The 24045-nt window shown below is 43.3% G+C and overlaps 2 protein-coding genes across 7 annotated transcripts; both read right to left on the minus strand.

The window, feature by feature from the left end:
- Positions 1 to 780: 780 nt before the first annotated feature.
- Positions 781 to 7370, minus strand: LOC114591498 (epidermal differentiation-specific protein-like). The gene is made up of 3 exons (XM_028718597.2): positions 7250 to 7370; positions 5137 to 5292; positions 781 to 2716 (listed from the first exon to the last, which is right to left on the minus strand). The coding sequence occupies exon 3, from the start codon at positions 2624 to 2626 to the stop codon at positions 1634 to 1636; it is 993 nt and encodes a 330-aa protein (XP_028574430.1). The 5' UTR covers positions 2627 to 2716; positions 5137 to 5292; positions 7250 to 7370; the 3' UTR covers positions 781 to 1633.
- Positions 7250 to 23357, minus strand: LOC114591497 (NACHT, LRR and PYD domains-containing protein 3-like). Of its 6 annotated transcripts, XR_013391941.1 has the most exons (8): positions 23229 to 23357; positions 20347 to 20635; positions 18681 to 18701; positions 15757 to 17473; positions 14443 to 14529; positions 13628 to 13795; positions 12278 to 12447; positions 7250 to 7370 (listed from the first exon to the last, which is right to left on the minus strand). XR_013391941.1 is itself a non-coding variant. In XM_077924719.1 (7 exons), exons 2-7 carry the CDS (start codon positions 20615 to 20617, stop codon positions 12348 to 12350), a joined length of 2364 nt encoding a protein of 787 aa, XP_077780845.1. In that variant the 5' UTR covers positions 20618 to 20635; positions 23229 to 23357; the 3' UTR covers positions 10194 to 12347. The 6 variants fall into 6 exon arrangements, 5 of the variants coding, with proteins under 5 accessions (XP_077780845.1, XP_077780846.1, XP_028574426.2 ...); XM_077924719.1 differs by lacking the exon at positions 7250 to 7370 and having other exon boundaries at positions 10194 to 12447; XM_077924720.1 differs by lacking the exons at positions 7250 to 7370; positions 23229 to 23357 and adding an exon at positions 23150 to 23214 and having other exon boundaries at positions 10194 to 12447.
- Positions 23358 to 24045: the final 688 nt, after the last annotated feature.

Below are 24045 nucleotides of genomic sequence, written 5' to 3' on the forward strand. Positions count from 1 at the left end.
AGTCATCTAATTATCTCATAACCTCTTGATGAGAGATGTGAAAGATGTAGCCATCTAAACATTGCTGGACTACAACTCTCACCATTCCTGATCACTGCCAAACCTGGCTGGGGCTGATGGGTGTTGGTATTCAGTAACACCTGGAGGACCACATGTCAAACTCCCCCCCCCCCCCCCGTTCTTCATCATGCAGCCCTGTCACCCCCTTCTTGCTGGCATTCTGTGAGCCATTTCCGAAGAGTATAATCACACGCGTATAGTTGTATTGAGATATTCACCAGTCTGGTTTAATAAGCAGAAAAGCATCCAAACAGCAGCTGGAGTCTAATACATGATGCAAAAATACAATGAAACAAAATTGGCAGAAGCATGTTCTCCAGAGTGCTTAAACATAGCAGTTAAGGAGGTGCGTATCTGCAACCATTCACCCTAGAAATCATTTTAAAAATCAGATAGGATTTAAGAAGCATAAATAGAACTGCAGACCATACAGAGTTGCTGTGGAGGCTTAATTGAGCATACAAGGTATTTATTACCAACCTGTGTCCTAACAAAAAAAATTCCTTGCAGTAGCACCTTAAAGACCAACTAAGTTAGTTCTTGGTATGAGCTTTCGTGTGCATGCACACTTCTTCAGATATAGTGTATCTGAAGAAGTGTGCATGCACACGAAAGCTCATACCAAGAACTAACTTAGTTGGTCTTTAAGGTGCTACTGCAAGGAATTTTTTTTGTTTTGACTATGGCAGACCAACACGGCTACCCATCTGTAACTGTGTCCTAACAGTTACTTTCTGTTGGATTCTCTCTGTCGGATGTCTTTTGTCAGTGAAGTGAGACTATTTTCTAGTTCATTGTACTAACTGTGGATTCCAGATTTCTTTGCTATATATTTTTATATGAATCACACAGTCCTCCTGTTATCAGTTTGCCCTTCAGTTCCTCTTCATCAGTCCCTCGAAACCAGCATCGGAGTCTTGCCACTTTCAGGAATTTCATCTGGTATAGTGTCTTTAATGTCTGCAGTAATAGCAGATCAAGGAACATGCAAAAAAATATTATTTAATAATTTTTCCTTGTTCCAGATGCCAAGTACTTATCTTTCCATGGAATAAGAAATGCAGTTCTCTATTTATTTTTTTAAAGGTAATGTTTTCTTTCCTAGGACAGGTTACGTTCAACCAATCACAATGAACACACACACACACACACACACACACAATTTTCCCACTCAGATACAAATATCTGCAAAATTAGAAGAGTGGGTTGGAAGTTTAAACTTCCATAAAAGTGCTGGGAAGGTGGGAAGCATACTGTAGACAATAAAATCCTAATTATTTTCTCTACATGCAAGTGGGTAAGGCAGGTGGGGCAGGGTAGAGGGAATGAACAGAGAAACGAGACAGCGAGAATAATGTTTCCATATATTCCGATATATTCAGTGCTGCTGTTAAAGTCTCGACACGTTGCAATACTCCCCATTGTCCAGCCCCATCTCCCCATTTCTAGGTAATGGTCTTCCTCACAAGAAGGGAGAAATGCTCTTCTTGAATCTACAGCTGTTCATTTCAAAATGAAAGTGGGTTGTTGGCTGGCATGGTCATTTTGCTTTTGGTGATTACTGGTCCTCTGCTTAATTTTTCACTGATTTCATGCTGTATTTGGTGGTGATGTTGCGTCCTGACACACTACGATACTGCCCATTTTCCGTCCTTGATTTACCATTATTGGTGATGATGAGCTCCACAGGAACAGAGGCCGTGACTACCTTCATGATCACCTGGATGTTCAATTCTGATTTTTTGGGGACCTTGGCTGGCATGGTCACCTCGACTTTGTTTAATGTAGTAAAAGAGTCAATCTTTCCTTTTTCTACTGTCAGGTTGGTGCTCGGATCTATGCTTAAACTGAAACTCTCATTTATTTGAAGGGTAGGGACTGCTAATTTGAAGCTGTGGCTTGTGAACATTTCATAGGTTCGACTGCTGGTGGTGGTGAATGTCTGCTCTGTTTCCGTGGTGTTGATACAATTTATCTCATCAATCATCACATCCCTCTCACTCTCCAAGTTCATGCGGTCCCATAAGATCCTGCTAGTGATAACAGGCCGGCCACTTTTAAGGGGATACACGTGAGAACACTTATCATGGAAATGATACAAAGGGCCATAGTTCTCAAGCTTCGTTCCTTCTCGAGCTATATAGTACCAACCACCTCTCCTTGGATGTTCATAGAGGAGCCAGGCACCTTTCTGGACAATATGGGAAGACGCCTTGTCATTGAAATACCCATAACTTAGGTTGGTTTCCTCTTTTATCACTTTGCTTATCCCTTCATAGTTAGGGTGCTCATAAAGTGTGATCTGAGGATCTTCCAAGTCCTCCGTGACTAGTTGGAGAGAAGAAATGTTATTACTTAACTGGATGTGCTTATGTTCACCTTCTTCATATGCAAAACCCACACCTTTATAGTTGGGATCACGGAAGACCAGCCAAGGTTGTCCAATCACCTTAAGGGAAGAAATGCAGTCCCCAAAGTCTACACTACGTAGGTCAGGAACACTGCAAGTGAATTCTTTCCTGAACCCCTCAAAGTCTTCCTCTTCATAAACAATAATTTTATTCATCTTTAGCTGTTTGGAGAGGGAGAAATGGGCAACTTTTCTGGATGTTTAGCAGGTCAAAGATGGAGAGGTTTTCCTCAACAGGGATTCAGTCTGCACGAGAGGAAAAACAGAAAAACATACCCTTAGAAGCACATGTAGCAGCATGTACACATTTGACAGATGAATAGGGGGATGTTATTATTTATTTATTGACAATATTTTTTACACACTTTTCAGGGCACTCTCACAACATGGCCTACAAGGCTCTAAAAAGGGGGTGGCTAACCTTTTCTAACCTGAGTCACACATTGTCAGCTATCCACCCCATGCCACTGGTGTGCTCAAAATGAGTGTGGCTCACCTGCACACACCTCCCTCCCAGACATTCAGACAGACAGGTAAGTACAGAGAGATGCAGGAACATGGGGCTGCTTGCAAAGGTTTCCAAAAACCAGATGTTCAAAGAGCAGGGGGCTGTTTGAAAGCCCTTTGTAAACAACAGCTGCTTTTTAAACCTCCAATGTTCAGAAGTTTAAGGAACAGCATGGGGCTGCTTGCAAAGGGCTTTCAAAGTACAAGACTTCAAGCATCAATTACTTGTCAAATTGGACCTGCCAGGTGTGGGGAGATCCAACCCCCTCTGGCCAGAAAAGGTTCTCTACCCCTGCTGCAGACAATACTGAGCTAGATTGACCAATGAGCCTTGACTCAATGTAAGGCAACTTCCTATGTTCCTGTGGTTAGTATGCTCTTATAAGCTTTCGGTGCCAACTGAAGGCCTATTCACTGCCCCAGATTGAATCTGTGGCTGTGTATGCATTACCATTTACTCCAGCTCTACTGCGCAGCCACCATTGGCGTTTGAAGCAGAGTATGCATGACATTAGCCACAATCCATATACATCCTGTAACTACTTGAGGAATACTGCTGTTTGGTGTGTTTTCCCTCAAAGTAGCTCCTATTTGGTTTTAAAATGTAAGCTGCAGTTAATCTGAGGTACACAATGGAGACATCTGATACACAAGCACAGATGACAGCACATGTGCAGATGACAGCTTAACTGAATACTTTGGAGGGGTTTTGCAGATATGGGGAACAAATCAGATAATATGCACTGGATGATGAAATCGCTGCCCCCACTCTAGTGTGTACACCACCATAAAAATATGTCATGAAACGCTGGGGTGGGGAGAATGACATTTAAGCCACTAATAGGTATTATTTGGCCTGTGCATTTGCTCATGCCTGCTTTATAGTTTTTTTAACTACAACTGAATCATGTTTTATTAGTATTGTACCCAGCTTCAGGATTAGTTTATAATAAAAAGTGGGAAACAAAGTTTATGTATGCAGGCACATAGCATGTAGACATCCTTACAAACACACACTGGAAGTCAAAAACATGCACTCATTCAAACACACATGCAGGAACACAGCATATTCTCTCTCGTACACAGACAGTTTCCTGCTTTGTTTTGCATTCTCAGAATGCAAAACTTTCTTTTGCATTCTCGGAAGGGAAAGAGACAGCGTCCCACTCCACAAAGATGTCCTGTTGCCAGGTTAAAGGACTGCTTAAAGAATCAGTGGAGAAAAGCAGCTTTTGTGTTTGCTGCAGTGGGGCCCAATTCTCTCTTTCCCATAGGAATCAACATACACTTAGTTTGAATATTCTTTTGAAGGTCCTCATTTATGATCAGCCTGTTACGCTCCTACCTATACGAAGGGGTTTCCTGAAGAGTTGCTGAGACAGATGCATTTATTTCATAATTCGTTTCATAAAATTTATGAAAACAGCTTGGTTGTATAAAAACAAAAAACCCTCAAAGTGGTTTACGAAATAGGAAAGCTATTGAACCCAATGGGTGGGAAATTGCAACATTACATCTCTCTACCTCGGTTTTTAGCCACTGGGTCATGTTTTTGCCCTTTACAATCTGTCTCTGCTCTGTTCTCTGCTATAGACAGCTGAACCGTCTGACATTTCTGCAAACCAAGAGAAACACATGAGTCAAGTCTCATGTTTCTGGATTTCAAACAACCTGGAACTTAACATGCATTCATGTAAGAGCATATATCCCAGGAAGAAGTGGGGAAAGTGAGAGATGTGGAGAAGGGTGGGAAGAGGGGAAGAGGTTAGAGAGGGAGGAAAGCGTATTGAAAAGATAAAATGGAGGGAAATGAAGGGAACAAGAGAATGGAGCTGAGGGAAGCTGAGGAAGAGAAACGGAAGCAGACAGAGAACGTAACCAGAGGATAGGTAGACAGAAAGATGAAAACAAAGAGGTGACAAATAGAGGGAAAGGCAGCAGGAGGATGCTGTGCTCTGGCAGCTCCAACTGCAACTTGGCCTACAGCTGCCCCAGGACTTCTGCAGGTAACAGTAAAATTATCATCATCATCATTAACATCACTGGTATAGCCTTAATTAATAAAAGTAAAACATTTATGTGCACATAGAGATAAACTCCCCATCCCACACTTTTTTGGCAGCGAGCTACAAGCCTGTGCGAGAGATACTTGTACCCACCTTGTTAGGTGATCTGCACAAGCAGCCAGCCTTTCTCAGCAGCCTGGAGCTCTCAGGAGTCCTCCTGCTAGGTTTATATAAGGCGGGCATGTAATAAACATGGAACCAATTAGGATGTTGTAAGGATTGCCTCTGCCTATAAACATTGCAGCCAGTCTGAAGAATGCAAGTAAAGGAAGAATTTCAGCACAACCCAACCCACAAGCTGTCAAGAGACAAATCCTGGAGCCAGAATTTGACCGATTTATGAATTCAGTTTTCTCGCCAATCTGTATGAAAACCAACATGTGTGCAGCTCCATTTGCTTTCAGACAGAGGCCGATACATTTTTAAGTGCTGCTCACAGGCAGTTTTTTTGCTCTGTTCCTCATCAGTGAGAGAAAGAAAGAAAGAAAGAAAGAAAGAAAGAAAGAAAGAAAGAAAGGAAGGAAGGAAGGAAGGAAGGAAGATTCTATCCTTCTAATTTTACTTACAGTTGAGGATAACTGGGGAAGAAAAAGAACAGTATTGAGCTTACCATACTCTGCTATTTTGATGGACAGAGTTCAGCTGAGGGTTAACTCAGGGGTAGGTAACCTAAGGCCCGGGGGCCGGATGTGGCCCAATCACCTTCTCAATCCGGCCCGTGGACGGTCTGGGAATCAGCGTGTTTTTACATGAGTAGAATGTGTGCTCTTATTTAACATGCATCTCTGGGTTATTTGTGGGGCATATGAATTCATTCATCCCCCCCCCCAATATAGTCCAGCCCACCACATGGTCTGAGGGACGGTGGACCGGCCCACGGCTAAAAAAGGTTGCTGATCCCTGGGTTAAATGATCACTCTGCTGCTGCTTCCTTTCCACTGCCCTCTGACGAAGAGTGGGAATTTCTAGGTACACACTGCAGCTCAGCCTTTGCCAAACAGGTGTCCACTAGATGTTTTTGACTGCAACTCCCAGTAGCCCCAGCAAGCATGGACTTGCTGGAGTCGAAAAACATCTGGAGGGCAACAATTTGCCGCCCACAATAAAGGCAGGAAAAAGAAAATGAGGAAAATGACAGTAGCTGGTTACATACTTGGTATACAACGTGCCAGAAGCAATGAAGCTAGCTGCACAATTTTGCCAGCCAAAAACGTTTTGCCAACACGTGAGGACAATCCTTTCCTGGACCGATTGTGCTTCTACTTCCAACCCATGTGGATTCTATAAATTGTGTGAGCATTTCTCTCACACACATAGCTACAGGCTATTTATTTATTTATATTTCTGCATTCATGTCCCACGCTGACTCCCGGACCGTCTGTGGGCTGGATTGAGAAGGCTATTGAGCCGGATTCGGCCCCTGGGCCTCAGGTTGCCTACCCCTACTCTAAACACATCACTGGCTCCCCTCCCCACAAACTTTCTGCTTTTTTCTTGAAGAGAACAATATTGGGGGGGGGGAGAGGGGTTTCATTGAGCTAAACCTCTGGTTACTCCCATTCCTGAAATTCTGTTTGTGGAATTCATTCAGGGTCTAGACATTGGGTCACCTGAAATTTCCCACAACATCAAACCAATTTTGGAGAAACATCACGAGTGCCACCTAGTGGGGTTGCAGATTTGCAGCTTTTTTTATTGGACTTCGTAAGGCAGTTCACATAAGAAAACAATTTTTACTATATTCCAGAAAGTTTCAACCCAGTCTGTTACTGATGGCATTGTACTTTTTCCAGGCTACCTTTTGCAATGCCACAGCTAGTCAATTTAAAACATTTTGCAAATCAACGTCACGCACTGTACCTTTCAAATAATAATATTTTAGAGTAACTTAACAATAAATAACCAGCAATTTCTAATATTTCTAACAGCATGCCAATAAATTTGAATTACTGGGCAACTCCAAAAAAAATGTAAGCTATCTGCTTAGTTCACATCACAGCTCCAGCATTTATTTGAGAATATACCTGCACTGATATTGGACTTCATGGGCATTTTCCTTGAAATCTGTAGTTATAATACTGTCTTGGTATTCTAACCAAAACCCATTTCCATTCCTTCTCTGTTAATTCTTGTCAAATATTTTAGCCCTTTTTAATAAATGTACCAGTCTTCTTATCCAATTTAATAATTATAATATAGGCCTTACCAATTAAACCCTTATCTTGTTCTGATGCTAGTAATATTTCAAATTCTGTTTCCGCTCTCAAAGGTCCACATTTCCTTAATAAACAATATGGTGCTTCTCTTATTTGAAAATACTGATACAACTGCAGAGAAAATCAGTCAACGTATTAGTAATTTTTACATAGTATTTAAACCCGCTGCCTAGGTTGTTTTTTTTAAATTCAGTCTAGTTCTGCTTTATACAAAGATGTAAGATCACTGAGCATGTCGCCTGCATGTGAGATGATTTCATTGTAAAATAAGGAAGTATGAGGAGACAAAAGCAAGGTAAATTTATTCTTTAACTTATACCAAACCAATACACTGGTAAAAACATAAGAGTCATAGAATTGTAGACTTGAAAGGGACTCTGAGGGCCATCCAGCCGAAGAAACATTCTAAAAATCCTTTTTAACCTCTCTTGCAAGCCTGAGTTAATTCTAAGCTTTGGCCCACCTGACTTTCCCCTTGCAACTGTTGACTACTCATGTATCCTTCGTAATTTCTCCTTTCTTCCATTTCTTATACCTGAAGCTCATCTGAAAGCTCCTTATGCAGCCACACCAGTTTCTTTAGGTGCCTCACACTTTGATTTTTTGTTGGAATGGTGCCTTCAATATTTTACCTTTAAGAAACTCCTATCCATCTTGAACTTCCTTCTCTTTGAGTATATTTTACCACTGGATGTCACACAGTAGTCCCTTCGGGTTTTTGAAATCAGTCTTCGGGTTTTTGAAATCAAGTGCGTGTCCGACTACACTCAGCTTTCCTTTGCCTCTGTATCATGAAACAGGGGAGGACATGATCACTTCCTCCCAGGTTTCCCTGTACTTTCACTTTATTGATCTGTTCCTCCCTTTTGGTGAGGACCAGGTCCAAGAGAGATGACACCCCCCCCCCCCGTGCTTCTTCCACCTTCTGGGAAATGAAATCGATCTTTTCCTTTTGAACAGGTTGTTCTCTCAATTTCTACATTCCAGTTATGAGTCTTATCCCACCAGGTTTCAATAATGCCTGTTAAGTCACATTTGCAATCCTGTATTATGAGCTCAAGTTCTTCTTGCTTGTTTCCAATACTCTGTGCATTTGTGTAAACAAAACTGAAACCACGAGTCATCCCCATGCACGCTGCTGCCTCTGTCCCCCTCCGTAGGTCTCTCCTTTCTTTGGGGAACCACAGAAGAGTACAGACAGTACTCTACTAGGCAATCTGTGCCCTGTATTCTTCTTTAACAAAGGATACAAACAAAAATGCTTGGACTGATGGAACAATCAGAATAGCACAACTGCTCCCATGGTATTAAAAAACTTAAAACAAATTGCACTCATAAGAGAAAGGTGCTTCCTAAAAATACTTAACTGAAGGCCAGGATAAAGAGTTACATCATCAGCCTACAATGGAAACTGTATAATGAAGGTGCCAGACACATCTCTGTGGTGAGGGAAGCCTGCAAATTAGGGGCTGCCACAGAGAATGCCTTCTCTCAAGCCACCCCCTGAAAATTCTGAAAAAGTCGAACTACCAAGAGGGGCTCCTCTGCTATTGAGCAAATGGGTACCTTCCATGCAAAATGGGCTGCTCAATATGTCCCATTCATTTCCCAGAGATACTAGCACCATCAAGCAGGCAAGGGTGTAGCTAGCTGCTCCGGCACCCGGAGCGGTGGGGGCAGGGCAATCCATGCACTGGGGCGGTTTCGGCAATCCGCCCAGGGGGGTGGCGTGGTGAGCTGCCCATGGAGTTTGCCTGGTGGACACAAGCCCCATGCTGCCATTTCAGGCAGCGCAGGGCCCTGAGCCACATCACTCCCAGGAGCATAGCTGTCAACCTTCCCCCTTTTTTTGCGGGAAATTACCTTATTCCAGCGCCGTTTCCTGCTGCTTCCCGCTGCTATCCCGGATTGTTAGATATCCCGTAGACTGTCCCCGGGACAGGTGAGGCTGCTGATCCCTTATTTTCAAATCTGAAAGTTGACAGCTATGCCCAGGAGTGATGCGTGGCTTGGGCATGCTGCAGGCCAGGCCCCATGGTAAGTGCTGACCCCCGTGGTGTGCCATTTTGTCACCCCCCTCAAGGATGACACCCGGGGTGAGCCACACACCCTGCACCCCCCTTCCTATGCCCCTGCAAGCAGGTACTCCTGCTATCTCTTCAGCTGGACGCCATGAATCACTTCCTAAGGCCATAGCTAAGGGGAAATGAAGGCACCCGTGTTTCAGTTGTGTAATTCAAATTGAAAGCTGTTTTAGTGTCTTTCTGCTGAGCACAATTGCAACATTCCATAAGCACATTGGGGCTGTCTCTTTTATGATGGATGTTTAATATGACCCAACAATCATGACCCAACAGTTTCTGAGAACAAAAATCCCCAGGGAAGCGCAATAAAATGTTACATCTGCTTTTAATTAAAAGCCACACTGTTGCTGCCACGTTCAGAAGAAATGCAAACGTTTGCTGGGGATGCTTTTCTAAAGGCACCATCTGAGTGGAAGAAGGGCAAGTACAGATGACTAGGCATTATCAGGGGCAGCACCCAGGCTATGGACCTTCATCTTCTTGAAGCCACTTTAGGCTGAAATCGTCCTATGTTCTGATGGCAATGCAAAACACTTCCACCTCACTTCCCATGCTTCTCTTTATGAGTTAGTAATAAGGGGAAAGAAGACTAGGCACACAACAACACACATCCCACTGATTTCAGTAACAGCGATTTAAACATTTTCTTAACTCTCCCACTAAAAATGCTTTACTTTGACTGAAATGTGTCACTTACGGGCGGGGGGAGGTTAATTCTTATCCCAATCTGTACCTGAGCTGGGATTTTAAAATGTTGAAATATGGTTTTATTGTTGGATGCTTTTACTGTTAATCACTTCAGGATGTTTCATGGGAAGCAACTCATAAATGAAATAAATAAATAACAGTGCGCTTTTTCTTAGTTTTAATGTGACATTTTGCCATTTATTTTCATGGATATGCTCTACTTATTTTATATTTTGAGTCATTATATTGGTACTATTAAAATCCACAAATAAGCATTAAATAAAATACACAGAAAAAAAATATGAAGGAGGCAAATGACATGCATGAAAGAAGGAATGTTTATAAAAAATTAGCAGATAATGCCAAGCTGTAAAGGGTAGCTAAGACCTTAGAAGACTGAAAAAGGAACTGAGATTTTCATGACAGGACGGAGAACTACTAAAAAACCAACAATGATTTTCAGCAGAGATAAATGTTAAGGTTCTGTATTTGCACAAATATGTTATTTATTTATATTAAGGAATGAGGATGTGTGATACCTGAGTTGATAATGGTACATGTGAAAATGATCTATGGCAGGCATCCCCAAACTCGGCCCTCCAGCTGTTTTGGGACTACAACTCCCATCATCCCTAGTGGGACTAGTGGTCAGGGATGATGGGGATGCCTGACCTATGGTTTCTAGCAGGCCACAAGTTAACAGGAGTAGGCAGCAACTAAAAAGGCTAATTAAATTTTAGGCTGCAACAATTAACATATAGTGTCCAGAGCACAAGAGTAATAGTACAACTCTAACCTGGTTTGGTCAGACTTCACCTGGAAGATAGTGTCCGTTTCTGGGTTCTGCAGTTTTGGGATAACTGAAAAACTGGTATGTGTCTAGGGGATGTAAACAAAGATGGTGATGGATTTGCAGACCATGTTCTTGGAGGAGCATAGAAAAATCCTCCTGGATAAAGCCAATAGCCCACCTAGTCCTGAATCCTATTCTCACAGTGGCCACACAGTGCAGGAGGATTCTATGCAAACCCCTTCCTGATTCACCCTCTCTATATAATACACTCACTGTTATTATATATCAATATACAGCTCTGCAAATTATTTTGACTAGGGTCTGAACAGGACCTGGATTTGTTGTAGGGTTGCCATATGTCCTCTTTTTCCAGGACACATCCTCTTTTTCGTGGGTATGTAAAATAAGTGTCGTCATAGCGATCCAAAGTTAAAAAGTAGAAGTTGGCAAATGTGATCTTCAAAATATGGCAACCCTAGTAGATACCATAACATGGTTACCAACTTTCACATTAGTGGACAAAAATTGCAGGACTTGTAATAAAGCTATGAGAATATTTAGTTTCTATCCACTCATGGAGATGTGAGCAGCCATAACACCTTGCTTCTTCATCTCATTTTAACAACTACAACTGCCTCAGCATCTTGTCAGCTCCCTTGGCTGGGAAGTGTGAAGAACAGCAAAAGAGCCTCATTTTGCCTGCCCTTAATCGTGTCCAGCTGAGCAATAGCCTTTCTCAACAGCCTTTGCTTTAAGAACAGCAAAAGCAGCTGGAAGAGAGGAGTTTTGTGTGACCTGGGGAGGGGGGAATCTTTTAATAAATTTCATAAACTATGTGCCCCTGCTGCTCAATTTGATCTTTTTACAAGAATTTTTATGTATTGCAGTATCTTATGTATTGTAATTTTGCTGTTATCTTTATAATTTAAGTAATGATTTATTGTAATTGTTGATAGTGGATTTCTATTTAATTGTTATTTGTTGGTATTTTGAAATTTAATTTTATAGTGTGCTATTATATTCTAATGGATTGTTGAATATTACTTTATTGGATATAAGTTGTTGGTTTTAAGCCGTATTTTTTATTTGCCTTATTTGTGTTGGATTGGATCGTTAATAAGATGTGTGATCTGTGATGTTTAATTTTGTTGTTTCTTCAGCTTGTAAACTGCCTTCTGTAGAGCAATATAGAAAGGTGGTATACAAATTAAAGTGAAATTAAAACAAGGCTGCTAGGTTGAGTAAGAAAATACTAAAAAAATAATAATCAGATAGCTGATCAAAGTGCTTACTTTTTTTAATCCAGTGACGGCTCATTTCATCCTTCCGGTTTGGGAAGCATTTTCAACAACTAAAGTTGGCAGCTCTGCATCTGAGCCTTAAAGCTGCCTTTCTTTCTTTTCAAAAAATGGTCAGCTCTAGAACTCCCATCCTGCAGCTACAAGCACGTTTACCTGATTCAGTACAATGCTGCCCTTTGGTAACATGACTGCTGTTGATCCAGAGCATACAAATTAGAATGTGTCACAGCCACAACAAAAAAGGACGTCCTGACTTAGTTAACTTCTTCTCTTGCTGTTTCAAGCGTTTCCTTCCTTTTTCACCAAATCCATTACTACCCAACCTGGAAGAAAAGGAAAGATAACCAGAAATGAGTACAAATGAATACAGTGGTACCTCGGGTTACATACACTTCAGGTTACATACGCTTCAGGTTACAGACTCTGCTAACCCAGAAATAGTACCTCGGGTTAAGAACTTTGCTTCAGGATGAAAGCAGAAATCGTGCAGCGGCGGTGCGGCAGCAGCAGGAGGCCCCATTAGCTAAAGTGGTGCTTCAGGTTAAGAACAGTTTCAGGTTAAGAACGGACCTCCGGAACGAATTAAGTACTTAACCTGAGGTACCACTTTACCAGGATCTGAAGCTGCAGTTTTTATGAGTGGGCTGCAATGCTACCTTCTGTCTTCATATCCTATGATATGAAGTGAGCAGCAGAGAGAGGAAGGATCCAGTGATTTAACTTAAGGTAATGAAGTGAGTGATATTTTTTTAAGGGTATGCAGGAGCTGGACATATGTGACTGAGGCAGGGGAAGGGAATCTCAGGCCCAAAAGCCGAATGCAGCCCTCCAACCCTCAGGACTCTCCTTACTTAGGTTGTACTGTATTTCCTCTCTCCCGCTTCCTCACTGACACTGTTCCACACCCTCAAGTGTGTTTGCTTGGCTGCAATGTATCCTTGAGGCAAGCAAGAAGCATCATCGCAACTTTTTTCTTTCTTTCCTTCTCTTCCTATGTCCAAGACACCATAGCTTTAATTGAATCTGGCAAGTCTGTAGCATGTCTTCAGTCGGCCAGGAGCAAATCTGGTGGGATGAACTGGGTGGTTACACAACTATCAATCTCTATGTTGGACCTAAATGAGAGCAGGAGGAGAGCGTGCTAGCAGAATGGAAAGTTTTACTGGCTTCAGCTTTTGGCCTTACATCATGTGCTCAAACCATTTTATTCCCATGTAAAGGAACTGGAAACAGCAATTTCCCTTTTCTTTTAACCACCCTCTCTGTTTCTGGATGGAAGTGTGTGTGATGTCAGCATAAATGTGTGTATTTGTTATGTTGGAATCTGCTTATAAAGAGCAAACTCTGAGAAACCTGCCCTTAACCCTTTGCCATTCAGTCAAAATACTCCTCCCATCCTGCCACTTCACTTCTTTGGCCTCAGGAGCGACAACAGCAAAGCAATCCTATCAGTTTCCCGGAAGGCAAGGTTAGTTCTCTCTCCCACCCTTTATCAGCACTTACGACAGAACAGTCAGGCTGGGACAGGTCTCCATGAGGTGGCGGATGAAAGGCACAGAAACCTCTGAGAAGGAGTTGTCTTGAAGGTTTAGGGTGCAGAGCGTGTGGCTGGTGCTCAGAATAGTGCAAAGTTCTTGGGCGCAAGCATCTGTGAGGTAATTCTCATCAAGACTGGCAGGGACAAAATGGACGCAAGGTCATAGGCAGATCACACACTACATCTAAGCACTATTATCCTTTCCTCAAAGCTTTGGTGAGAACAGACTCAAAGGAATATATAGTTACAAGCAAGCTATTATTCAGTCTACTTCCAGAATTTAATGTGCAACTCGAAGCCAAGTTGCCAGCTTGAATAGTCAGTATGAGGAATACCTAACATTCCTCTTTCCTCATTGCCTTATGTGCCAGAAGGCATACTAGGAAGCTACTGAGCCAAAGTGCTTTCCTCCCCCCACTTTACTTGGAAGTGGCACTTGAGGAGTCATTAAGAGGAAATTATAAGTAGTTGAGCTCTGTATCTTCTGGAGACAACTTTGTCTGCTGATGTGGAGCTGTCCCTGGTCCTGTTGGTCTTGTTCCCAGACCTTACTCTGTCTTTGCATCCTGCTCTCAGCACCAGTGTCTGGCTACTTGTGCCTAAAAACCCTTCCCACTGTGAAATTTCTCTCTCACTGCCAGATAGTTGCACCCAGACTCCCACAGACCCTGCACCCCACTGGAATCGTGCGCAGATAGCAAATAATCTGAACTCCAAGCCCACAAAGACGTCATACATACACCCAACTTTTTGTATGTGTCTCTGCTCCCTTGTTACTTACTCTAGAGTAGTCACATTACAGTCTAGTTCCTTCAGAGTGGCACAGAGAACATGCACTCCTGAGTTTCCAAGTTTGTTACTTCCAAAGCTACAATGAGAAAGAGAGAGAATGAGAAAGATGAAAAAAGATTCAGGACTGATTCTTCAAAATCTAGGAGGAATATAAGAAGGTGGGTCTGCATAGTTGGAACTGGACCATCCAATGTAGAAACTTAATGGCTCACACAGAAGTGTGAAATCTCCACTTCCTTATGAAAAGAGCAGGCTTCTAGCCATTTACAGAGAAATACTTGAAAATTAGGGATTACGAAAAGTTTGTGTATGAGGAAGTGGTTTTTTGAGGGTGCTATGGGCAAGAAGGATCCCACGCTCTATTCCCTTCCTTACCCCTACACACTTATTGCTCCCCAATGCGTTCCTTCTGTTCTCCAACCATAGTACTGGTTCTGGTCCAAAAACAACCACAAGCCAGAATTCTATCATAACTAAAATGTAGCTGTAATACACATTGGAATCTATGGAGCAATTTGTTTTGACTGAACACACAGAGATTTCTAATTGCAGGTTTTTGAGTTCTGTGAAAATCTAGATCGGCCAAACAGATGGGCACTCTTACCACAGTGCCAACCAATTCTAGGTGTTAGAGAACAGAACAAAGCTTTTATGGGGAAGGCTGGCACCTGTGTACTTAGCGGAAAAATAACACACCTTCCAAGCACTCCTATGCATAGCTACTGAAGGGTCCTATTGAGTTCAAGGAGATTTACACCCAGGTAGGTGTGTATGGGAATATAGCCTTCATTTCCTTATTTCAAACTTTCTATTGAGAAATAGAATGGTGACCAAGAACACATTAGCTACACCACCATAAACATTTATTTTTCCAAGCCCAGTATGCATCTCACAACTTCGTGCATGACTTAGGATTTTCAAGCCAGGGAAACCAGGGGCTTTTCGCCTTCCTGTGCATACTATTCTAGGCAGGGGGACAAGAAGACTGCATGAGCTTTTGAGCCAAAGATGGAGACTGGATGGGATTTTGAGCCATGGTTACTGACAGCAAGGCATTTATACAAGGCATATATTGCCACATTTATTTCATATGGTTTCAGAAATGGTGAAGAAGTGAATACATGGCTATTCCACCACTACAACACAGTGTGCTTGAGTCTGGGAGTGTCTATCCTCCTTTGACAAGTAATCCTGGTAACAAAGGGAAAAACAAATCAGTGCCCAACCCAAAGGCTCTCCACTCAAATCCTGAAATGCCTGGCATTTGCTGTTCCTAAAAAAACATTATGATGGCATCACTTACTTTAAAGTTGTACAGTTTTTTATTCCTGGAGCCAAAGCTCTCATGTGGTAAGACTTCAGCCTGCAAAACGTTAGATCAATGGAGTGATCCTCAATTTTACTGTGCTGCAAGCAGAACGCCAAAACCCTGCAGTCCAGCACCGAGAGCATCTGGTAAGAAAGGTTAATATTCTGGAAATGATGCATCACACGGTTTGCAAATTCTGCTTCCTGGGTCTCAAACAGGCAGTGGAAAAACTTCAGCAGGCAATGACCTTTTCGAGGAGGCTCCTCAGTCGCCACTTCTTCTGCTCTCTGAAGCAAGAAAGGCTTCACAAGGTCAGACGTCTTGCACTGCAGAGTCTGCTGAAGAAAGATGCGCACCTTTTCACTGCACAGGCCAAATACGAAGCATACCGTTAATGTCAAATGCTCATTGCCTGGCTTCTCACACTCAGCTAAAAGTGTCTTCAAGTCCCCCATACTGTTATCTGAAACTTCCGTTGAGTCCTTCTGCAGAATATACCACATGGCAGCAAAAAACTCCTGGAAGCAAAGATGGAGAAAACTGTACAGGTTGTGCCGGCCAACCCCCCTCTGGAATGTTCTTCTGTCTAGAAAGAGGTCTTTAAGAGCAGAAACCTCCAAATGATGCTCCTTGAGATCCTGCTCCTCAAAGAGGATTTTCTGTCCCAGGATGCCAGCCCGTGCCAAGGAACAGAGCCTTCCAAGCTCATTCAGAGAGGAGTTCTTCCATTTCGCAGAATCATGCTTAAGAAGATTGTGAGAAAACTGTACAAAGACTTTTGTTGTGGTGTCCAAGGTGTCTGCAATCTCGTCTTCAGTTTCCAGTTCAACTCTGATGACAGAGCAGATGATCCAGCACACCATGGGGATAAAGCAGATGGTAGAGACTGCACTGGTATTTTCAATGAATCTCAGTGCTAGGTTGGCTTTCTGGTCATCTTTAAAGAACTTGAAAAAATACTCACGGCGACCTTTCTCAGTGAATCCAAGAATCTCAGCAAATCTCGGAAACTTCAAGCACCCATGCAGCCTCTCTGCAGCACCAGGTCTTGTGGTGATTAACAGGTAGGATTTGGGCAAAAGCTTCTTTCTCAACAAGCTGCTCAGAACACCCTGAATGGACACCTTTGAATAAGGATCATCACAGAAACTGTCTCCTACGAGCTCTAAGGAGCAACAAAGCTCATCAAAGCCATCAATGATGAAAAGCAGCTTTTCAGGGTGGGCTAAAATCCCTTTCACTGGGGCATACATGTCTTGACACTGATCTACAATAAGGTCAGCCAGGCTGCTGGCTTCTTCAGCAAGGCTTAGTTCTCTGCAGCGAATACAGAACACGTAGTCAAAGACGTCCTGGTACAGCTCCCCAGCAGCCCAGCCCAGCATAATCTTCTGCACGGTCATCGTTTTACCAATACCAGCTGGTCCTTGCAACACCACGGTTCTTGGGGCTATTCCCGATTCATCAGGTTCAAAAAGGCTTTGTATATCAGTTGATGAATAATTTGAACTGTTGGTTTCCAAGATGTCCATGTGCAGCCTGCCAGTAGCAACCAATTCATGTTCCCTCTGCTTCTGAGGCCGGTGTTTTTTGATGATAAGTAACTCTATATAGCGGGCATTTAATGGGGTGCTCTCACCAAAGAGACTGTTTCTGTCCTCTGTTAGCAAGTATTCTTCCTTCACATTCTCAGCATACTTTTTTTTGTAATCTAGTATAGACAGAGAGAAGGATTAACCACCTGCCATGGCATTGCAACATGCTTCCTTGATGCCAGGCACCCTTGATTTCCCAGTGGTCCCTTGTCTATGCAGACCCTCTAAGTTAAAGAGCTTTTCTTTTGCTCAAGACTACCAAGGTCTGTGTTGGCAAGTTTGCAGAGTTCATAATAATAATAATAATAATTTATACCCCGCCCATCTGGCTGGGTTTCCCCAGCCACTCTGGGCGGCTTCCAACCAACTATTAAAAATACATTAAAACATTCAAATACCCTGAATCAGGCATATCGTTTGCCTGCACTGTTTCTGAATTGTCCCTATCATTGGGGAAAACCTAAACTAGCATACATCTCTTTCACTTTGGCTCTATGGGATCTGTATTTCCCCCCATCATATACAAAATATATGAAAATGTACTGACTCATGGGCAGGTCAAAGTGCACACGGCTGGTAAAAAAGTGTCTGCAGTCACAGAGGGGGAAGTGGGTGTGGTCAATTTGTGTCTTTGTTTATTTGCTTTGGAAAGAACAAGTTTTCAGAAAAACTTTTTGGCATCAGAAGGTTACAGCAGGGGATGCCTGGGAGCGGTCAGTATTTTAAAAAATAAATAAAAAGTCAACTTTGAAGGGAGGGGCTTGGAGACACAGAAAACCTTTTGGCATCACAGGTATACCTATGGGAGCAGAAACTAAACAGATTAAAAAAGAAAAGGAGGGGCATAGGAGCAAACAATTAAAGAAAGCTTACTTAAAACAAAAAAATTAAATGTGGGGGAATCTTTGGGAGCCACAAACAATCTTTTGGGAGGCCAGATGCTGATCACCACTGACCATTTTAGAGCTCATCAGCAATGCTAGAGGAATAACTCTAGTCCTGTTCTGTCTAGCATCAGCTCTCTATTACCACTCCCTCCCCTCTTAATACTGGTATAGTGCAATATTCCCAAATTAGAGAGCGATGCAAATACTTACATCTCCCAGAAGCCATGCTTACCTGATATCTGCAGTTATGCCTCACAATCCTGTGGTTATCCAATTTTGTTTGCTTTTCTCCTTCAAACATATTCTACAAATTACTGAGCCTCAAGAGTCTTTTTGGCTCTCTCTAGGCTGCTTTTGAAAAGTTAGGACAAGGGATCCACTTATCTTGAGTTCTAGACTAAAACTTACAATGGCTTACGATGAGGTGCTTACATACCTTGAAATTGCTTCCCAACCTCTGAAAAAGAAATAAAATAACTGGTCAGACATTTTTGTATTGCGAACAGTAGGTTTTTAAATCTGGTGCTCATAATGTATAGGAAAGTTGAAAGGATCACTGTACATACCAAGCCCCTTCCTGCAAATATGACTTCAGGCCAGCTTTGAAACAGGCTTTGAGGCTTTAGGTCAACTACCATATGGAATCAAATTCAGTTCTATATCATCTGCATCACAGGTGGGCAACCTGCAGCATGGCAGCCCCATGTGCCTGTCCCAACCCTATTTTATGCAGCGCCCCCCATGCCTCATCCCCCAATCCGATCCGAGTTCTTTCCTTCCTTTTCATTTCCTCCTTCTTTCCCTTGGCTTTTAAAAGTCTCTCCCTCCCTTTGCTATGTAGTTTCAGAACAAATGGAAGGAACTGTATTTTAGCAAATGAAAGTAAACTGATGGTGTTTAAAAACGTTTTGCTTGGTTGAATGGCTTGAGGAAAGTAAGTTTCCCCCCAGCTATCTGAGGACGTTTTGGAAGGTTTCTGTCAGAAAGGAATTACTTTCACTTGGGCTGTAGAGTCTACACCAGGGCACTAATGTGAACACGAGTAATTATTTTCTCTGTGTGTGTATGTGTGCCTTCATCCACAGAGGAGCAATTTCAATTTTATGCCTCTAAAATCTATCTCAATGTTTCCAGTCCTCAATAGCGGTGGGGCTTGATGGGATGTATTGCCCTGTGTGTTGCTGGCCCTGTCCCCTCAGTTAGTACGTTCCTGCCCATCATAAGTTCTGGATACCTGAGGTCCCTTGTGGGAATGCAAGCAGGTGTTTGTTTACCCCTACACGCACCTTTAAATTTTTGGTAAAAAAACAAAAACTGAAATACAAGTTTTAAAATATACCAGATTTACACAGAACAGTCAGAAATAATTCTAAAAATGTGTGTGTGTGGCTCCAAGCCAGGAAATCTAGGCCACTTGTAGGCTTGATCACAGATATGTGTTCACCTGTGTGCACACGTTCCAAATTATTTTATTTTATTTTAAAAATAACAAGTTTTCATATATACCAGATTTTCACAGAAGAGCAGTAAAGAGAAAGAAATAATGTGTCACCCCAAGTCTGGAAAGGATTTGTGTGAAGGGCTGCTGTTTCCTTTCCTCCCCTTTTCCCTTCCAGCCTCTTGTTACCTGCAATGGCAATTTTTGTTTTGTGCCAGAGAACTTCCACAGAAAGGAGTCACTTTTGAAAAACAAAAAATAAAAATACAATGAACTTGTAAAATTGTGACATGAGCAGAACTAGGGGTGGATGAACAGCCTCTAAGCCATGGGTAAGCAAACTAAGGCCCAGGGGCCGGATTCGGCCCAATCACCTAAATCCAGCCAATCTCTGGGTTATTTGTGGGGCCTGCCTGGTGTTTTTACATGAGTAGAATTTGTGCTTTTATTTAAAATGCATCTCTGGGTTATTTGTGGGGCATAGGAATTCGTTCACATATTAAAAAAAATCAAAATATAGTCCGGCCCCCCACAAGGTCTGAGGGACAGTAGACCGGCCCCCTGCTGAAAAAGTTTGCAGAGCCCTGCTCTAAGCGATTATTAGCTATACTGAACTGCAGTCAATTATATAGCACATTATATCTAGGCGAGTACAAATCCATACCCTTGCTGAGTTTAGAAGCATTGTACTTGAGACCAATGTCTTCAAAAATAGTTATCATCAGGGCAGCAGCCTCTTCCTCATAAAACTCAACCAGAAGCTCCACCATCTTCTCCCGAGTTGCCTTCTCCATCCGTCCAAGTGGAATATTCTTACCCCCGGGAGCTGCTGCAGTACGCAACTTAAACTTAAACTTCTCAAAATCTTCTTGGCCAAGATCCTCTAAGGCGTCTAGTAGGAAGTCCTGCATCGTGGCTCCTCCTCCTGACTCCATCGCCAGCTCACAGCCAGGCTGCAAGCAAAGAACCATATCAAGTGCCAGAAGAAAAGATGTCGCCTGCCCATCATGCAGTAACTCACACGAGAAAGGCCTCTGGAATACATTTTGTAGGTTTCCGGGTGGACAGGAGGGAAGGGAATAACACTGACATCGCATACCGACTTTAGGATCCATGTGTGGGTCTTTACCGTACCCATATTACACAGAAGCCATCCACTCCGTATTTACCATCTGTCACTGCATATTTCCAAAACACTTTGGAACTGTACTGCCTGAACAAGGGATGTAAATCTGCAATGCAAATCCATTTATGTGGGACAAAGTCTCAGTTAATTAAGTAGGACTTACTTCTGAAAGATGTGGTTAGGATTGTACTACAGTGGTACCTCGGGTTACAGATGCTTCAGGTTACAGACTCCGCTAACCGAAAAATAATACCTTGGGTTAAGAACTTTGCTTCAGGATGAGAACAGAAATCACGCAGCGGCAGCAGGAGGCCCCATTAGTTAAAGTGGTGCTTCAGGTTAAGAACAGTTTCATGTTAAGAACGGACCTCCAGAACGAATTAAGTACTTAACCCGAGGTACCACTGTATTAATCATGTTCTGTGGAAGCGTGCAGCAAGGACGTTTTCCCCCGAAATTGGGTTTAAAGGGTCCACAAGATGTGTGGCAGGCTGGGAAGCTTTTGCTTTTGACCCAGCCCTCTAGAAGCAAGCACTAGTGAGGTCTCATCAGCGCCTTTAGATAAGCATTATCCCACTTAAGTCAGTCCTTACTTCCCTCAAAGCAACCTGGGAAGGAAGCATAGCTTGTTAAGGGCGATGAGAGTTGTTAGGAGACGCCTGTTCCCCTCATGGAGCTACAGTTCACAGAGCAGTTCTAACAATTACTTCCTTTTCCCAACGAACCCTGGGAATTGTAGTTCTGTTTGGGGAACAGGCATCTCCTAAAAGCACCCATAACGAACTACAGTTCCCAGGCTTCATTGGGGAAGCCACGACTGTTTAAATCAGGGGTGCCCAAACTTTTTTCAAAGAGGGCCAGATTTGATGAAGTGAGCATGCATGAGGTCCGACCACCTTTTAAAAGATTTTACCCCAGGACATATACTACCACGGGGGCCGCATTAAATCGACCTGGCTGGACATGCCTGGTTTAAAGCATGGGTGGGCAAACTGAGGCCCAATCACCTTCTAAATCTGGCCCGCAAATGGTCCAGGAATCAGCGTGTTTTTACATAAGTAGAATGTATCCTTTTATTTAAAATGCATCGCTGGATTATTTGTGGGGCCTGCCTGGTGTTTTTACATGAATAGAATGTGTGCTTTTAATTAAAACGCATCTCTGGGTTATTTGTGGGGCATAGGAATTCGTTCATTTTTATTTTTATTTTCAAAATATAGTCTGGACCCCAACAAGGTCTGAGGGACGGTGGACCGGCCCCCTGCTGAAAAAGTTTGCTGACCCCTAGTTTAAAGTTGTGTGGTACTGCTTTAAATCCTTAAAGAATGTCAAAGAAATATCTGACTTTTAGAAGACATCTGAAGGCAGCCCTGTTAAGGGAAGCTTTTAATGTTTGATGTTTTCTCATGTTTTTAATATTCTGTTGGGAGCCGCCCAGAGTGGCTGGGGAAACCCAGCGGGATGGGCAGAGTATAAATAATAAATAATAATTTATTTATTTATTTATTATTATTATTATTATTATTATTATTATTATTTTATTGATGGGATCATAATGAGCTAGAAAGAAATCACCTACTACTCAAAAACAAGTTTGGTTTCTTCCCACAACCCTTTCTTCCCCGCTCGCCCTTCTGAGCAAAGCACCCCCAGCTTTTCAGACGCGCTCTACAGCTCGGCTTCGGCCATTATCATCAGCCAGGTCCTGCCTGAACTATTCCTTTTCAAAAGAAAGAAGATTCCACCTAAACATTAGGAAGAACTTCCTGACAGTAAGAGCTGTTCGACAGTGGAATTTGCTGCCAAGGAGTGTGGTGGAGTCTCCTTCTTTGGAGGTCTTTAAGCAGAGGCTTGACAACCATATGTCAGGAGTGCTCTGATGGTGTTTCCTGCTTGGCAGGGGGTTGGACTCGATGGCCCTTGTGGTCTATTCCAACTCTATGATTCTATGAAAAGGTTTCGAATAAGTCTTTCTCACCGAATGCCCGTCCCTCTCAGCTTCCCCTTCTTCTCCGCCCCAACAGGAAAACACCTCCCATTCCGCCCAGCCGCCAGGCGGCCTTGTGGGCTTGTCAGGAAGCGGCTCCCAGGCGCGACCCTCCCGCCACCCCGTCCATTGCGACACGAGCGGGGCGGGGGTCGCATTAAACAGCTGCCTCGTCGTTTATTCAGTTTCAAGGGGGCTCTGTTGCCCCATTTCCCCCGCCCACAGCGCGGCCAGGCTTAGCCCCACCGGCGGAAACACTCCGCGGACTGGAAGGCGAGCACATTCCCGCCACCACCCAGGGGGAACTTTCTTCCTAGCTCCTAATGGCGCTTCCTTTGGCCGCCCACGACCTACTCGCTGCCGACTCTAGGCAAGGCTGGCTGGCTGGCGCTGCAGGAGCATCGGGTGAGGGGACGATGGGCAGCAGACTCACCTCTCCGGAGTCAGTCCAGGATAAAGAAGCCGAGCGAGAAAGTGAAAGTGACGTGGCTCAGGCGGCGGGGGAGGGGGAGAGAGGTGCCCTAAGTCAGACTTTCGATTGCATATCAGGCGTGGCCAAACTTGGCCCTCCAGATATTTTGGGACTACAACTCCCATCACCCCTAGCTAGCAGGACCAGTGGCCGGGGATGATGGGAATTGTAGTCCCAAAAAACATCTGGAGGGCCAAGTTTGGCCATGCCTGGATATGCAGTGCGGATAGAAGCCTTCGCCAACCTGGTGCCCTCCAGATGGCATGAATTACAACTCCCATCAGCCCCCAGCTATCATTGGTGCGCTGGTTTGGGGTAATGGGAGTCGTAGACCCAAACTTCTGGAGGTCAACAGGTTGGCAAAGGGTGGTGTGTATGTTGTTGCGCACCCCTCCCCCTCCCATTTCTCTTCAAGGCCAGCGACTGTTTTCGGTTGGTGGCACACACCATTTGGCGCTCAGCGAAAATAGAAACTGCACTCTTTCAGGGGGACTTAACGTCTATTGTTGAAAAGGCAACTTAATAAAACAATAAAACTGGTAAAAAATAAATGCAACTTAATAATTATTTAATCAGTTATTTACCACCCTCCACCCTAAAGTCCCAGGTGGGTTACAGCATTAAAGGCAACATTTAAAACAACCACGCACCTATTTGTCTATAAATAACATATTCACCTTGGACTTTACTTCTGCTTAGCCCAGGGTACCCCTCTGCCAGATATTGTTGGACTACAACTCCCATTGCCCCTGACCTTGCTGGCTGGGGCTGGTTGGAA

Source organism: Podarcis muralis, chromosome 2, assembly GCF_964188315.1.
Source record: "Podarcis muralis chromosome 2, rPodMur119.hap1.1, whole genome shotgun sequence".
In the NCBI taxonomy this organism is placed as follows: Eukaryota; Metazoa; Chordata; class Lepidosauria; order Squamata; family Lacertidae; genus Podarcis; species Podarcis muralis.

Bases quoted from the DNA above. Each gene is read 5' to 3' on its own strand.
- LOC114591498 (XM_028718597.2), bottom strand. From the start codon at position 2,626: ATGAATAAAATTATTGTTTATGAAGAGGAAGACTTTGAGGGGTTCAGG.
- LOC114591497 (XM_077924719.1), bottom strand. From the start codon at position 20,617: ATGGAGTCAGGAGGAGGAGCCACGATGCAGGACTTCCTACTAGACGCC. The intron at 18,702-20,346 runs GTATGGATTTGT...TTTCTTTTTCAG, and splicing joins TGCTTCTAAACTCAGCAAGG to AGGTTGGGAAGCAATTTCAA. The intron at 17,474-18,680 runs GTATGTAAGCAC...TGTCTATACTAG, and splicing joins GGTTGGGAAGCAATTTCAAG to ATTACAAAAAAAAGTATGCT.